The 14007-nt window shown below is 42.9% G+C and overlaps 1 protein-coding gene across 1 annotated transcript in view; it reads left to right on the top strand.

The window, feature by feature from the left end:
- Nucleotides 1–12598, top strand: part of COL6A3 (collagen type VI alpha 3 chain) — a 91355-nt gene extending 78757 nt beyond the window's left edge. Inside the window, exons 40-44 of the mRNA XM_003813107.6 lie at nt 102–499; nt 1746–2009; nt 3092–3190; nt 10898–11062; nt 11808–12598. Of these exons, the coding sequence (XP_003813155.3) occupies nt 102–499; nt 1746–2009; nt 3092–3190; nt 10898–11062; nt 11808–11848 (967 nt within the window). The 3' untranslated portion in view covers nt 11849–12598. The remainder of the gene's footprint in view (nt 1–101; nt 500–1745; nt 2010–3091; nt 3191–10897; nt 11063–11807) is intronic.
- The last annotated feature ends 1409 nt before the right edge of the window (nt 12599–14007 follow it).

Here is a 14007-nt window from a genome sequence, read left to right as displayed (position 1 = left end):
GCATTTTGCTAAAACAAATTTAATGCAGCTCATGGGGTTATGTCTTTATTTATTTTAGATAGCAGGTAAAAGTAGAGGTAATATTGAATTTGTCTTAACAGAAATGTTCCGAATAACGTTACTTCAAGTCCTACATCCAACCCAGTGACGACAATGAAGCCGGTGACTACGACGAAGCCGGTGACCACCACAACAAAGCCTGTAACCACCACAACAAAGCCTGTGACTATTATAAATCAGCCATCTGTGAAGCCAGCCGCTGCAAAGCCGGCCCCTGCAAAACCTGTGGCTGCCAAGCCTGTGGCCACAAAGACAGCCACTGTTAGACCCCCAGTGGCGGTGAGGCCAGCAATGGCAGCGAAGCCTGTAGCAGCAAAGCCAGCAGCTGTAAGACCTCCCGCTGCTGCTGCTGCAAAACCAGTGGCGACCAAGCCTGAGGTCCCTAGGCCACAGGCAGCCAAACCAGCTGCCACCAAGCCAGCCACCACTAAGCCCGTGGGTAAGAAAGCCCTTGCTAGGGCTGCCATCTTGTGACATCCTCATTTCCTGCTCCAGGGTGTGTTCCTCAAAGCCTGCATGTAACACACTCAGAATACAGTCCTTGATCTGGGCTTGTACACCTGGATGATGTATTTTAAGAGGTGTTGGTTAGGGATTCCAGCCTCCCACTCCCCATCCTGTGCCCTCAATCCTGTCTTGCGGTAGGGATAGGAAGCTCTCATTCTCCCTGGAATGTCAGTGGGGGCACAGCTCACCTCACCTGAAAATTGAGTTGTCTTAAACTAAAGGGAAAAGTTTCCATGTTGAAATAAGATTTTAGCTCCTATTTAGGGAGTGAGAGAGACAGAAAGAAAAACGCTGCAGTTGGTTCTTAGGCAGCAAGGCAGATGTTTCTGGGCTGGTGTATGGAGCCGGACTCGCCTACCTTAGAACATGCCTTGAAAAGGTCTGGGGGAGCCCTTTGCAACTGCAAACTTTGTCTCTGCCTCATACCCACAGAAAAAGGGCCCTAAGCTGTGTGCTGTGGCAATACTGGGTGTTCAGTCCAGCAGCTTGAAAAGTCAGAGCCTGGACCATCAGTCATTCCCCAAGGCTCAAATCTATGCTCATGCTGACCATGAGAAAAATATTGAAAGCAATGGCAAAAACCACAATGACTCTGCACCAACTTAATATATTTCAGACTGAATTAGATACAAAAGGTAGATGGCTTTAATGAGACCAAGAGTATGTTATTTTATCATTTTCCTAAAGAAGATACTGGAAGACACTACCGAATGTCACAAGCTGTAAAGGAAGGCTCATGATAAAATGGAAATTATCTTCATTTGATGAACAGTATGAAAGAGAGAAAGCAGAATTCCTTTAAAAGAATTTCATGTCATACCCTAAAATTTTATGACTTAATATATTTTAAATTATGGGGCTCATTTTGTAGCAAACACAACTTAGGATTAGTATGCTGCATTTCCAAAGTATCTTCTTAACAGGCGAGATTTTTAATAGAAAAAAAGTTGATGAATAATGAGATTTTTCATTACTGTGAATTTCACATTTCATATATGCTGATAGATTATAAGAGCAATGTTTTTTAGGGGCTTGAACAAGAAATTAGTTCCCCGCCTCACCTAAATTTCAAGTCAATTTGTCTGTTAACACATCCCTTTCAGATTTCCTCTCTCTCTCATGCACAACAGTCATGGAGGATTTTATTTTTTATCTTCACGCTCTGATCTATCTTTCAGTTAAGATGTCCCGTGAAGTCCAGGTGTTTGAGATAACAGAGAACAGCGCCAAACTCCACTGGGAGAGGCCTGAGCCCCCCGGTCCTTATTTTTATGACCTCACCGTCACCTCAGCCCATGATCAGTCCCTGGTTCTGAAGCAGAACCTCACGGTCACGGACCGCGTCATTGGAGGCCTGCTCGCTGGGCAGACATACCATGTGGCTGTGGTCTGCTACCTGAGGTCTCAGGTCAGAGCCACCTACCACGGAAGTTTCAGTACAAGTAAGTACATGATCAGTACAAGTCGGTACCTGATTTCTACGTAGAGTATCAAATAGGACACAAAGGAGACACTTACTTATTGAATCTATTCTGAAATAACCACAAATTCGAAAAACAACGACAACAACAACAACAACAAGAAAACAACTCAGCCTGGGTGCTTTGGTGGCAGCCTAAGCTTATAAAACACAGAATGGAAATGGGATTCCATGTGGGATGCAGTCCTGCCCTCTGGGTCCTGGGCTACTTTATGGAGGAAGCCAGATCCACGTCGCCTGAGCACAGCCCTTTCCAACATTGCACCCGGGAAAGATGGCCACGTCTCCCGGCGAGGGCTCCTGGTTGCCCACCACCCCGTCCAGGTTTCCATGTTCAGGAAAACACCAGCCAGTCACTGGCTCCTTAGGGAGTAATGGAGGTGTCCCTGAAGTCTCACCGCCCCGGGGGTGGAGGATGTCGATAGCTGAGTCTCCCTGCCCTGATCTCACCATAGTTGGGCTCTGCCCTTGGCTGGCTCTTGTCCCCAGGGCCCCCCCATTTCACTGAGGCCTGCACTTGAGTGCTGTCACAGCTTTTCTTAATTATTCATGGTCCCCTCTCTCATCTTTCTAAATTCTTCTGGGTTCCCCCCTCCCATTCTTCTTGACCCCCACTGCTCCAGGAATGTGAAGGGAAGGCTCCTCTTTTCTTCAGGCCAATGCTATTCAGATCAAGGAACCAGCTTGAGGAAAGGGAATTCCCACCAGTGCCATGGATTAGGCCCATAGAGATATGAGTCCAAAGACCCAGTCAACCCTAGGGCTCTATTTTCCTGGACAGCAGCAGAAGAGGCTGTCTGGGAAGTGAGAGGATTTGTTCAGAAGTTCAGGGATCCCCTCCCGTCGCTTATTAGCACGTGGATCCAACTTGTAGCCCACAGCATAAGTCGTGGATGTAGAGGTGTCTTGGATCTGTGTCTTTCAATCGCCACTCCCCAACATAAGACATTAATCACAGCAGGCAACCTTATATCAGTCACTAAGGATTCCCAAGCCCTCCTGTTTCTGATTTACCTACGAGTTGCATATATTTTTCTTTTATAGAGAAATCTCAGCCCCCACCTCCACAGCCAGCAAGGTCAGCTTCTAGTTCAACCATCAATCTAATGGTGAGCACAGAACCATTGGCTCTCACTGAAACAGGTGAGTTGTGAAACTATTAGGTCCATTAATGGCACTAAGAAAATACCCATCTTGATTCCAGTTTAACTTCCTGGGTTCTAAGTCTTAGCCCAGGCATGACTTCTATGGGGGAAAAGGTCCACGTCAGCTCTGTGCAGCCCAACATCATCTTATTCTGCATAATCCCAGGTGTAAATGGAGTCTTACTTTACCTGTGATCAGACTCAGTGAAAATTTGATGGGAGGTGCTTTTGGGGCTATCACTAGAATTCACGTATCCATTAGACATTTCTCCTGTGCCTCATACTGGGACTCGAGTTGATTTGTGGTCTGTGATGCTGTGAAGATTGGCGTTTCATTTACTCAGTGATTTAATCTAATAAAAAAACTGCTTAGAAGAACACAAGACAAATTTGGCTGGAATCCATGAAATGCATGGGTTTGGATCTGACCCATGGGGTGTTCTGGTCCGGACATCCTAAGCACATACCCCAGCTTAGTGTGTGAGTCTGTGATACTGTCTCTCATGTGCTTGAACCCCAGAGTGTGTGCATAGTCTATGCTAAGTTAGTGACTGGTTGGGTGTAATTCAGGAACTGACAGCTGTTACTTGCTTTTGTTCTTGGGCAGTGAAACTCTGAGAGACCTGGAATCTCTCATTCAGCAGAATGTGGACTTGGCTTGTTCATCCGTGAGAAACTGATTATTAAAATAGTTGATAGGCTTTGCTTAAGAGTGTTCAGCAAAGAATGATGGTACTAACATAAAAAATGGAAATGCCATGGGAATTTAGATATAATACTGTTTTATAGACCTGAAGCAAAAGCTTTCTGCTAACTAGGGGACAATTCATTATTTTTTGGTGTATCGTCTACTGTCAGGAGGAGGAAAGCATTTCTCTTCACAATGCTCATTTCTGTAATTGATTTTAAAGGTGTTTGTTGAGTGAGCCTGTTAGGCGACCCCACCATGGTGCTTGAGCTCAAAGAGAAGCCACAAAGAACACAGTAGATTTTCCCCAAAGGTGTGGGTCAGGACAGATTCAACTCTAACTTCAAAGTTGCTGAAATCTGTGTATGTCATTTCTCACTCATTGGTTAACTTCTCCCTGAATACAGTGTGGGAAATAGAAAAATTTTAGCCAATTTAGTGCTTCATTGAGAGAAAAAGACTTGGAGTAAACTAGAGATCAGAGATCAATAATGAGTAAACTAGACAGCAAGATTTGGGGATGTTTTTGATTCTCTTATGTGTGGTCCAAAAGGGACAAGATTGTATAAACAGTGCCTAGTTCATATAAACAACAATGTCTTTAAGCAAGGGTCTGGCTGGGCTGTTTTGTTTTTCTTTTCACATATATATGTAGAGAGAGAGAGAGAGAGAGGGAGAGAGAGTTGTGAGGTTCAGAATTAAGAAGGTACTTTTGATCCAGACCTTTAACACTGAGATCGCCTGTCTACCTGTGATTAAGAGAAAAGAGCTTTTGAAATTGGGGCTTGTGTTTCTTTCAAGGCTGCAAGTAGTTGATACAGATGAATCTAAATAAAACCTTTCTCCTTCATACTAATTGGGGCATAACCCTCAGACCCAGGATGTGAATGTCCTCTCACCATTTCATGTGTGTGTGTCTGTGTATGTATGTGTGTACACATGCATATGTGTGTTTTCCTTCCCAGGGTGAAGACATAAATTACCTTTTTTTTTAAAAAAAAAAAAGAACAAGGCCCTGCATAATTGATCTCTGATCTCTTAAACTTAATGACTTCATAGTAACAAACAAGCACTTAACCTGCCTTGGCCTGATGAATATATGTTGGTGTACACACAGTTATGGCATTTTTGAGAGCTCTTTTTGAATTACTAGGTTGGTGCGAAAGCAATTGCAGTTTTGCCACTGACAGTAATGGCAACAACTGGAATTACTTTCACGCCGACCTAATACATGGGACATTTACTTAAAAATGTCTAAAATTCAAAATGGATAACCAGAATTAGGAGAGGAATCCTTATCCTCCCCACCCCTACCAACCTCTCTCCCTCCCCTCCTCACCTTCTCCTATAATTGTCATTTTAACTATTTCCCCTGGGGTGGGGGGAAAATTTTTTAATGGTTTTTATATATTTGGATATAGGAAAAGGAGTGACAATGAATCACTCTTTATTAAATAACTAAAACAAGATAATAACTGCATGCTTACTCAGTAGTTGCATGTATATTTTGCATCCAAATTCCAATGACCACAATATGCATTATTTCTCCAAATATACATTTTCTAGACCATTCAGGCAAAATGAAGTTTTAAAAATATATTTTTTATATTTACATGTGTCCATTTTAATTCCTCTTACTTTCTGCAGCATCCATTAATTAGAAACATGTTTACAGAGATGGGTCCTTTTCTTAGTATTAAATAGTAGATGCTACTGTTTGCTTTTTTACTTCTGTGAATAAAAGATGCTGTCTTAAGAATCTGTATTTTTCATAGTTTATCATGTTGGATTCTGGGAACTTGGTGACCTGTGTTTGAATCTGTGAAGGAATTTGTAGGTAGAAACACTCTGAAATGAAAAGGTTCCTAGTCCTGGGCACCTAAGGCAGGGGAAGAGGAGAGGACCAGTGTTACCATTGGTTTTCATTTGCATATGTTAATGTTTGCCCATTTTGACAGTCACATTGAATAGATGCTTGTTTATCAGGAATTTGAGTCAGGAATGTAATGCGAGGGCAGTCTGGTTGGGGCATTTTTTGTCCTCCATAAGATCTGGCCCTGTTTGGTATGTGGCAGGGAGCCTCTTGCCTTTGAGATGAAGGTTGATTCTGTTAACAGGCCTTGATTCCATTAATATACCTAGGGCATCGTTAGCAACCACTCAGGATTCCAGCTTTACAATATTACATGATTTGATTTTCAGTGGTTAATATTTGTATTTTTTTAAATAAAACCAAATGAACCCCCACAAAAATATCTCACTCCACTTTTTGCTTTGCTCAGCATCTAAAAGAATTATACTCCAGCCACTTTTCTGTCACACATCTGCTGCCTATAAATGGCAGTGAGCAGCAGTGGATCTTTCATTCATTACCATGGCCTCCTGAAAGCATGGGTGTGCTGGGCCTTTCTGCCACCTGCTTTGTCGCTGCTGATTTTGACAGTGCTACGTAGTTGCTAATTTTGGTTTTAGGCTTTTGTTACCACCTCCCTCTTCTCCCTTCTCATTTTTAGCTAAGGAAGCTTTGGATAGATATTTTCTGTGCATATTACTATTAAAGCTAAGACTGTCTAGAATTTCTAAACAACAACAACAACAACAAAAATCTAACTTAAAATTTACTTTTTGCAGTATTACAAAATGAATCCTAAATTATTGGCTTAATCACATGTGTTAAAGAAGTTTCAATGCAGAAACTAGACAAAACAACTAACAAAATCATCATGTCCTTTATTATTTATTCTTGAAATTAGCAATCTGTAGAACTGATCACATTTTGTCCGAGTAGACATGACTGGGCCAATTGTATAGCCCTGAAGGAACCATCATTTTGTGTTTACTAACGTTTTACTTATTGATTCTAAGATGCACAATTTTCTTCTCATTGGGACACTTCTGAAACTGAAATGTGACTTAGAATTGACAATATATCATGGTTTATTGGTAGCATTTTGTGTTACTTAGTGGAACATAAAATAATGGTGCATCATAAAATTAAGAGCTCTTATATTGGATAGAATACAGTATTTGGTTGGCCATGTTCCATGTGAATATATATCATCGATTAGCATAAAATGGTATATTTGGGGGAAATACCTGACTTTATGTTAATAATAATTTAAAGAACAAACTAATCCCACAGCTGAAGTAAGTTAAATAGCTACAGGGATTTAGGAAATGGTCCTCTCCAGGCTGTCTGTTGTTCATCGCTGTGTGAGGATGTTTTCTGGTTAGTTGTCGTGTGTGGGTTATGATGAGCCCAAAGGAGTGTTTTTTATCTTGAAGTCTTAAAAAATAGAAGTCCGTTGGTCAAGATCTGAAAGAGTAAAATTTAACCACAGCTACATTTTAAAATAAAGTTAAAAATTGGCCGGGTGTGATGGCTCATGCCTATAATCCCTGCACTTTGGGAGGCTGAGGCAGGAGGATCACTTGAGGTCAGGAGTTCGAGACCAGCCTGGCCAACATGGTGAAACCCTGTCTCTACTAAAAATGCAAAAATTAGCCAAGCATGATGGCTCATGCCTGTAATCCAGCTACTGAGGAGGCTGAGGCAGGAGAATCACTTGAACCTGGGAGGCAGAGGTTGCAGTGAGCTGAGATCATACCACTTCATTCCAGCCTGGGCAACAGAGTGAGACTCAGTCTCTAAATAAGTAAATAAATTAAGTAAGTTAAAAATTTGGTAAGTTTCCTTGGTACCCTTTGAACTGACCAATGCTCAAAATGTAGACGGTGGAAAGTGTTTTCATTAAGGCAAATCATACCTGCATCCAAGGTATGGAAGTACTTTATACTGTAACAACAATGCCGAGTGAGAAGGTGATTGAATTTTCTTGTTTTGGGGACCATTAAACTGATGAGGAACATGTTGATGATTGCAGCATAAACACCTCTCAGTTTGTCTTCCTTCAGTTTGCTCAAGGAAGTACTTACATCGTGATTTGGAAATCAATATGTTTGGGAAATGTCAAAGCTGATGCGTTTAAAAATGCATTGAAACACTATGGGAATATCAAACTATGAAAAAGACAAGATTTTCCAATCAATATGTTTTCCACTTTGAAGAATACATATATTTTTTGCTGATTATAAAGTTAACAGATATGCATTGTCAAGCATTCAGGATGTACAGAGAAATATATTACACGATTCTCATTGTGACAGCATTGCTGGCTTTTGATGAAAACCAATAGTGACCCGATGCATAGCCTTCCTATTTTTTTCTATGAATATTATTGCTTGTGGGAAGGTGCATGCATCGCACATGCACATCCACTCCTGCACATCATTATTACAAAAATGGACTGTGGGGCTTAGGGTGCCTTGCGCCCCAGTGTTTTTGAATGGTTGTTTTTAGGATGTTCTAGGTAGGAACCTGTGGCTTCTGGGAACAGGTGGGATTCCCAGAACAGGGTTTTAACCTAACATTGTGCTTGCCTCCGTTTCCTCTCTTCTATTTGGTTACTTTCCTGAAGCCCAGTGACCAATAGTAAGGAAGTTTCAGCAGACAGTGGTCTGAGTCAGGCAGCCTTTCCCCTCTGTTTTCCAAGCAAACTTAGTTACATTGGTATTCTAGGTTAGGAAGCCGGGGAAGGTTGTGGATAATTTTCAGTCCCCATTGTCTTTTAGGCTCCCACTAGGTTCTCAATAATAAAGAAGAGCAAATTAAGGAAGACTCAGCCAAGCGCTCCTCTCAGATAAAGAGAAGGCTCTAGCTTCCTACAGGTTATGCCTGGGGGGCAGACTGATTTCAGAGGGAAAAGATAAACAACTATTGCATCCAAAGACATGTCGTTCTAGGGAAAAGTCCAGGTTAAGTTCAACGAGGGCCAGCCATCTCCCTTTGTACTCCAGGACATTTAAATACTTTTTTTTTTTTTTTTTTTTTGCTTTAAAACAGTTGCTTTAACATATGCACTCATAGCTGAGTAGAGTCCAGCCAAAACCACGTGTCTCAGAAGTCAAGATTATGTGGAGTTTGCATTAGAAGCCTTCTTAAGAACATAAAATCCTCCGTTTTCATGCTTCAGAAGTAGAGAAGTCCAGGTTTTTGTCTTTGAATAGTGCTGGGTTCTCACTTCACTAATATATTTCTCTTGGTTTTCCAAATATCTGCTTGTCCACAGTAACAGTGTCCTTATTTTCCACTAGTAAATCTTACAGGGTCTCAGTAGTGACTCTCACTGAAATAAGGGCAGAAAACACCAGTGCCGTGGTGTGGAACTGGAGGGCTAGGGTGGAGAGCCAAGGAAGCTGGAGAAGCCAATCAGACGGGGAGTGGAGTGTGCTGCTGTGAGGCCACTCATGGGCTGGGTGTCCGTGGCTCTGGGCAGACCTCTCATGACTGGTTCAGCGGAGCCCAGGGGACTGGGAACTGAACAGCTAAACACAGATGGTCAGGACTGAAGTGCACTTGAAACAAATAAAATAGAGCAAATAGGGTCCATTGGCCAACGCTCTGGGAAGGAAGGAAGAATAGGGAGATCATTTGACGCCGGCCTCACGCTAACAGGGAAGCCACCGGTAAATGAGGAATAAGTTTTGATGGTTAAATTACCTTGCCTTGTCAGTTCTCTCCAGGACCTTCCTTGACAGCCAGGCATTTTCCTTCAGTTATTGGCATATTTGAGAGAAAGAAGGTTGTTTTTGTAAATTGTCTTCATTTTATTCTGACTTCCTGGAGTCTTCAAAGGCTCTCGTGGGGACCACTGGCTTTCTGGGCCCTGAGAGCGTCTGCAACTAGGAGGTGTTGTAACTGTGGAGCCACGAGCCACCAGCCACCAGCCTGGAATTTGGGTGACAGCAGCAACCAGGAAATGTTTTAGACCAATTCTGAGCCTCAGTCCTGTGCACCTTTGAGTCTGGTCCATCGTGGGTGATCCAAGCTATGATTATCCACTGAAGACTTAGGTTTTCCTTGTCCTTTTTGGTATCTATCTGAAACACAGATGCTCACCACCTCCGCAGCTGTGAGCAGCCTGCCTCGCTGGGGACAAAGGAGATGGAGAAGCATCCCTTTGTAGGGGAGAGCTGGATAATTCCAGCCTGTTAGCTACTCACGGGAACATGCAGAATTATTGGCTCCAGGGAGTTTTGGAGAAAGAAGGTTTACGTTTTCAAACTTACAGATAACAGTTGACATCAATGCTTCTCTTTCCCAGAACAATCTGGAGTTTGCCAGAAAACTCTGTAAACAGGAGTCGTGCTGTGTGTGAACTGTAAACTCTTCTCTCCAGGCGTCGAGGGGACCTTTGCTTTACTTTGCAGCTGGGCTACATCAGACGTGTGCATTTGAAACATAAACTTCCTTAACTGGGAAAAGAATGCTTCTCTGTCTTCAAAATAGTTCTGCTATGTGACATTTTTGCCATCATGAATTTTACATCAGTGCTGGCTCTTCGTTTTACGTGTTTCATTTGGCAGGTCACAAAGGCCCTTGGCTACCACACATACGTGCATACACACACACACACACACACACACACACACACACACTCATAAAGGATTTTCTTTTCTGCTTTACCTTTAATTTTAGTCTACTTGGCTTGTAATGAAAGGTAGAGCCTTATTTTTGAACTATATCCCAACAGAATCGAATTTCCACTTTGCCAAGAATTATAAAACCCTGAGGTTTTAAAATTCAGTTTCTTTTCTGGGGATTTAACATGGAAGGACTTGGAGGGCAAATGGCCCAGTGATTGGAAAGGGGAAAAACAATTCATTTCATTTAAAATTATTCAATAACCATTGCCAGCATTTGGGATTCTGAGTGCTGTTTATGAAGCCCTTTCATTGATATAATTTCATCTATCTCTCACAAGGCTGTAAGCAATTCCTATGTCCATATGGCAGTGAGGAAATGGAGATTTGAGCAGGTTAAGGGAGTTTTCACCTGGAAGCTCTTCTTTTTTTTCCTTCTGCCACAGTAGGGTCATCAGACTGTCAGCCCCAGCACTGGGAGCCGAGTAACACGCATGTTCTCATTAATATCCTTTTCTCACGTTTTTATTAAAGATATATGCAAGTTGCCAAAAGACGAAGGAACTTGCAGGGATTTCATATTAAAATGGTACTATGATCCAAACACCAAAAGCTGTGCAAGATTCTGGTATGGAGGTTGTGGTGGAAACGAAAACAAATTTGGATCACAGAAAGAATGTGAAAAGGTTTGCGCTCCTGGTAAGTGATTCTTCCTTGTGTTTATGGCTTCTGCAAATAAGAGATTCAGGTCAATAAGTCACCTTGAAAAATATTAGAAGTGCAATGATTATGATACATGTGAAAAAGAAGATAAAGTGTATCCTCAGATAAGGAAGACGTTCAAATACAACCCATGAAATGTCTTTTTGAATTCCTATTTTGGGTTTCTAAAAACATATTGTCCCTTGTCATTCTTCAGAAATGTTACTAAGTTGCTGTTATTTGTATAATATTGCACCAAAAATGATTCCTGGGAAGATAATATACTGAACAACTACAGATAACACCAAAGATAAACAACCCCCACAAATTTATCTTTTAAATAGTTTTGCTTCCTATAAATAACAATGTTGTCACTGGGGCCATCCAGTATCTCCATTATATTGTGCAGTTCAACTGGTAATAAAATAAACACTTTGAACAGAGCCTGGGGTCAGTGCCAGAATGGGGAGAGTTCAGTTCGTATAAAGGCCTGGTAGATGGTGCAGGGCAAAAGAATGGGATGAGATTTCCCAGACATCCCTGGGCCCCAGGGCCCCAGGCCAAGAAGGTCACAGAGGGCCTTTGATGGTACTGAGTAGAAAAGTGAGACAGGTGATGGAAACCAGAGGCTGCGGGACTGTGTCATGATAATTACAGTGCCCTTTTGGGTCAGTAATGTGGCTTTTCCTCTCTTCTCTCGGCTCCTCACCTCACCCCACCCACCCCCTCTCTCGACGCTCAGTGCTCGCCAAACCCGGAGTCATCAGTGTGATGGGAACCTAAGCGTGGCTGGCCAACATCATATACCTCTTGAAGAAGAAGGAGTCAGCCATCGCCAACTTGTCTCTGTAGAAGCTCCGGGTGTAGATTCCCTTGCACTGTATCATTTCATGCTTTGATTTACACTCGAACTCGGGAGGGAACATCCTGCTGCATGACCTATCAGTATGGTGCTAATGTGTCTGTGGACCCTCGCTCTCTGTCTCCAGGCAGTTCTCTCGAATACTTTGAATGTTGTGTAACAGTTAGCCACTGCTGGTGTTTATGTGAACATTCCTATCAATCCAAATTCCCTCTGGAGTTTCATGTTATGCCTGTTGCAGGCAAATGTAAAGTCTAGAAAATAATGCAAATGTCACGGCTACTCTATATACTTTTGCTTGGTTCATTTTTTTTCCCTTTTAGTTAAGCATGACTTTAGATGGGAAGCCTGTGTATCGTGGAGAAACAAGAGACCAACTTTTTCATTCCCTGCCCCCAATTTCCCAGACTAGATTTCAAGCTAATTTTCTTTTTCTGAAGCCTCTAACAAATGATCTAGTTCAGAAGGAAGCAAAATCCCTTAATCTATGTGCACCGTTGGGACCAATACCTTAATTAAAGAATTAAAAAAAGTTGTAATAGAGAATATTTTTGGCATTCCTCTAATGTTGTGTGTTTTTTTTGTGCTGGGGGGAGGGGATTTAATTTTAATTTTAAAATGTTTAGGAAATTTATACAAAGAAACTTTTTAATAAAGTATATTGAAAGTTTCCTGGGTGTGACGTTCTTGGCAGTCTTGTTTCCATAGCAGCAATTGTCAGAATCACCCCTAGGCTGGGGAAACTGGGTTTGGTTCTGGCCCCATGGACCTGTGCAACAGCCTTTCGTTTCCAGTGGAGGAGGCAAAAGAGCTTTATCAGCCAGTGTGCAAAGAGACCGGGTGGAGACAAGCATCCCCCGCTTTGTGGATTCAGCCCCACACGCTCCAGTGCTCCATGGCCGAGCGGAAGGTGTTCCTGCTGTTGGGTCCCGGCAGTGTTTCTGATTTTCAGAGTCAGGCTGGCTTCCATCTTTTCCTCTGACTCTTGGTTGGCCCTCAGAGCCTCAACCTCCTCCTGTCTTCCTCTCCACAGTGATCCTTTCCCAGGGGGTTGATTTGCTTCCTCTCACAATGGCTGAGAGATTCAGTGTTGCCCCACGACCCCCAACCCCTTTTCTGGAGTTTCAAAGCACAAGGTCTTTCATTTTTTTGTTTTTCTTAAAGACTGTTTTTTTCTCTCTTCAGAAATAATACAAGAAACCAACAAATACATATTCAGGTGGCACTTGAGTTCCACTTACAAAGGAAACAACTTATTGGATAAAATACGTATGTCCTGACAAGTGCTGAGGGTAGAATTACAGGAATCTTGGGTGTCAGCAGAAATGTTTTATGTAAAATCAGGATGAATTTGCCAGTTGGTCTATTGGGAAAGGAGAGAGGAGTGTGGCCCTCTTCAGAAGCGCCACTTAGTCCCCACAAGGTCACCATGACCTCCTCCCTAGTCCTCTTCTATCTCGGCAGCTACCATGGTGTGCTCAGGTCAGTGTGCTCTGAGCTGTGACCCTTGGCAACCAACCCTGGGATCCGCCAGGCACCCAACACCAGCCTCTTGCAGGAACTTGAGGAGCAGAGAGCTGTGGGCCCAGCTCCCATAGCGGTGGGCTGAGTGCTCCACTTCCCAAGGGATCCCTGCCCCCGCCACCCCCATTGACTTGATCTGCTATGGACCTAAAATGAGCATCACAATCTGGTTTTACTTTTTGGGTTCCTCTGGAAGCAGCCCTTAGGACTAAGGATATGGGTGTGAGTAGTTTATTTGGGAGGTGAAGGAAGTCACTGAGTGGCTGAGAAGTGGGGAGTGAGACAAGCAAAGGGAGAGCACTGTTAAGAGGTGTATAGTCAGCGTCCACTGTGGGTGCCCAGAGCCTAATCCCTCGGGGAAACCCTGGGAGCACCTGTGGCACTGCACCTCGTAGGCCAGCAGAGGGCTGAAGGAGTTTGGGTAGTCATACACCTGTTTCCACCGGTTACTGAGGCATTCATGCTCTGGTTCTCTTGGCTTGCGGGCACACTGGCAAAGGGGCCTTCTGTGGTGTAAGAAAATGTTCTTGGCAAAGACCTGCAGATACTCCCATGT

Source organism: Pan paniscus, chromosome 13 (genome assembly GCF_029289425.2).
Source record: "Pan paniscus chromosome 13, NHGRI_mPanPan1-v2.0_pri, whole genome shotgun sequence".
Lineage (NCBI taxonomy): Eukaryota > Metazoa > Chordata > Mammalia > Primates > Hominidae > Pan > Pan paniscus.
This window is presented reverse-complemented; position numbering and strand designations above follow the sequence as displayed.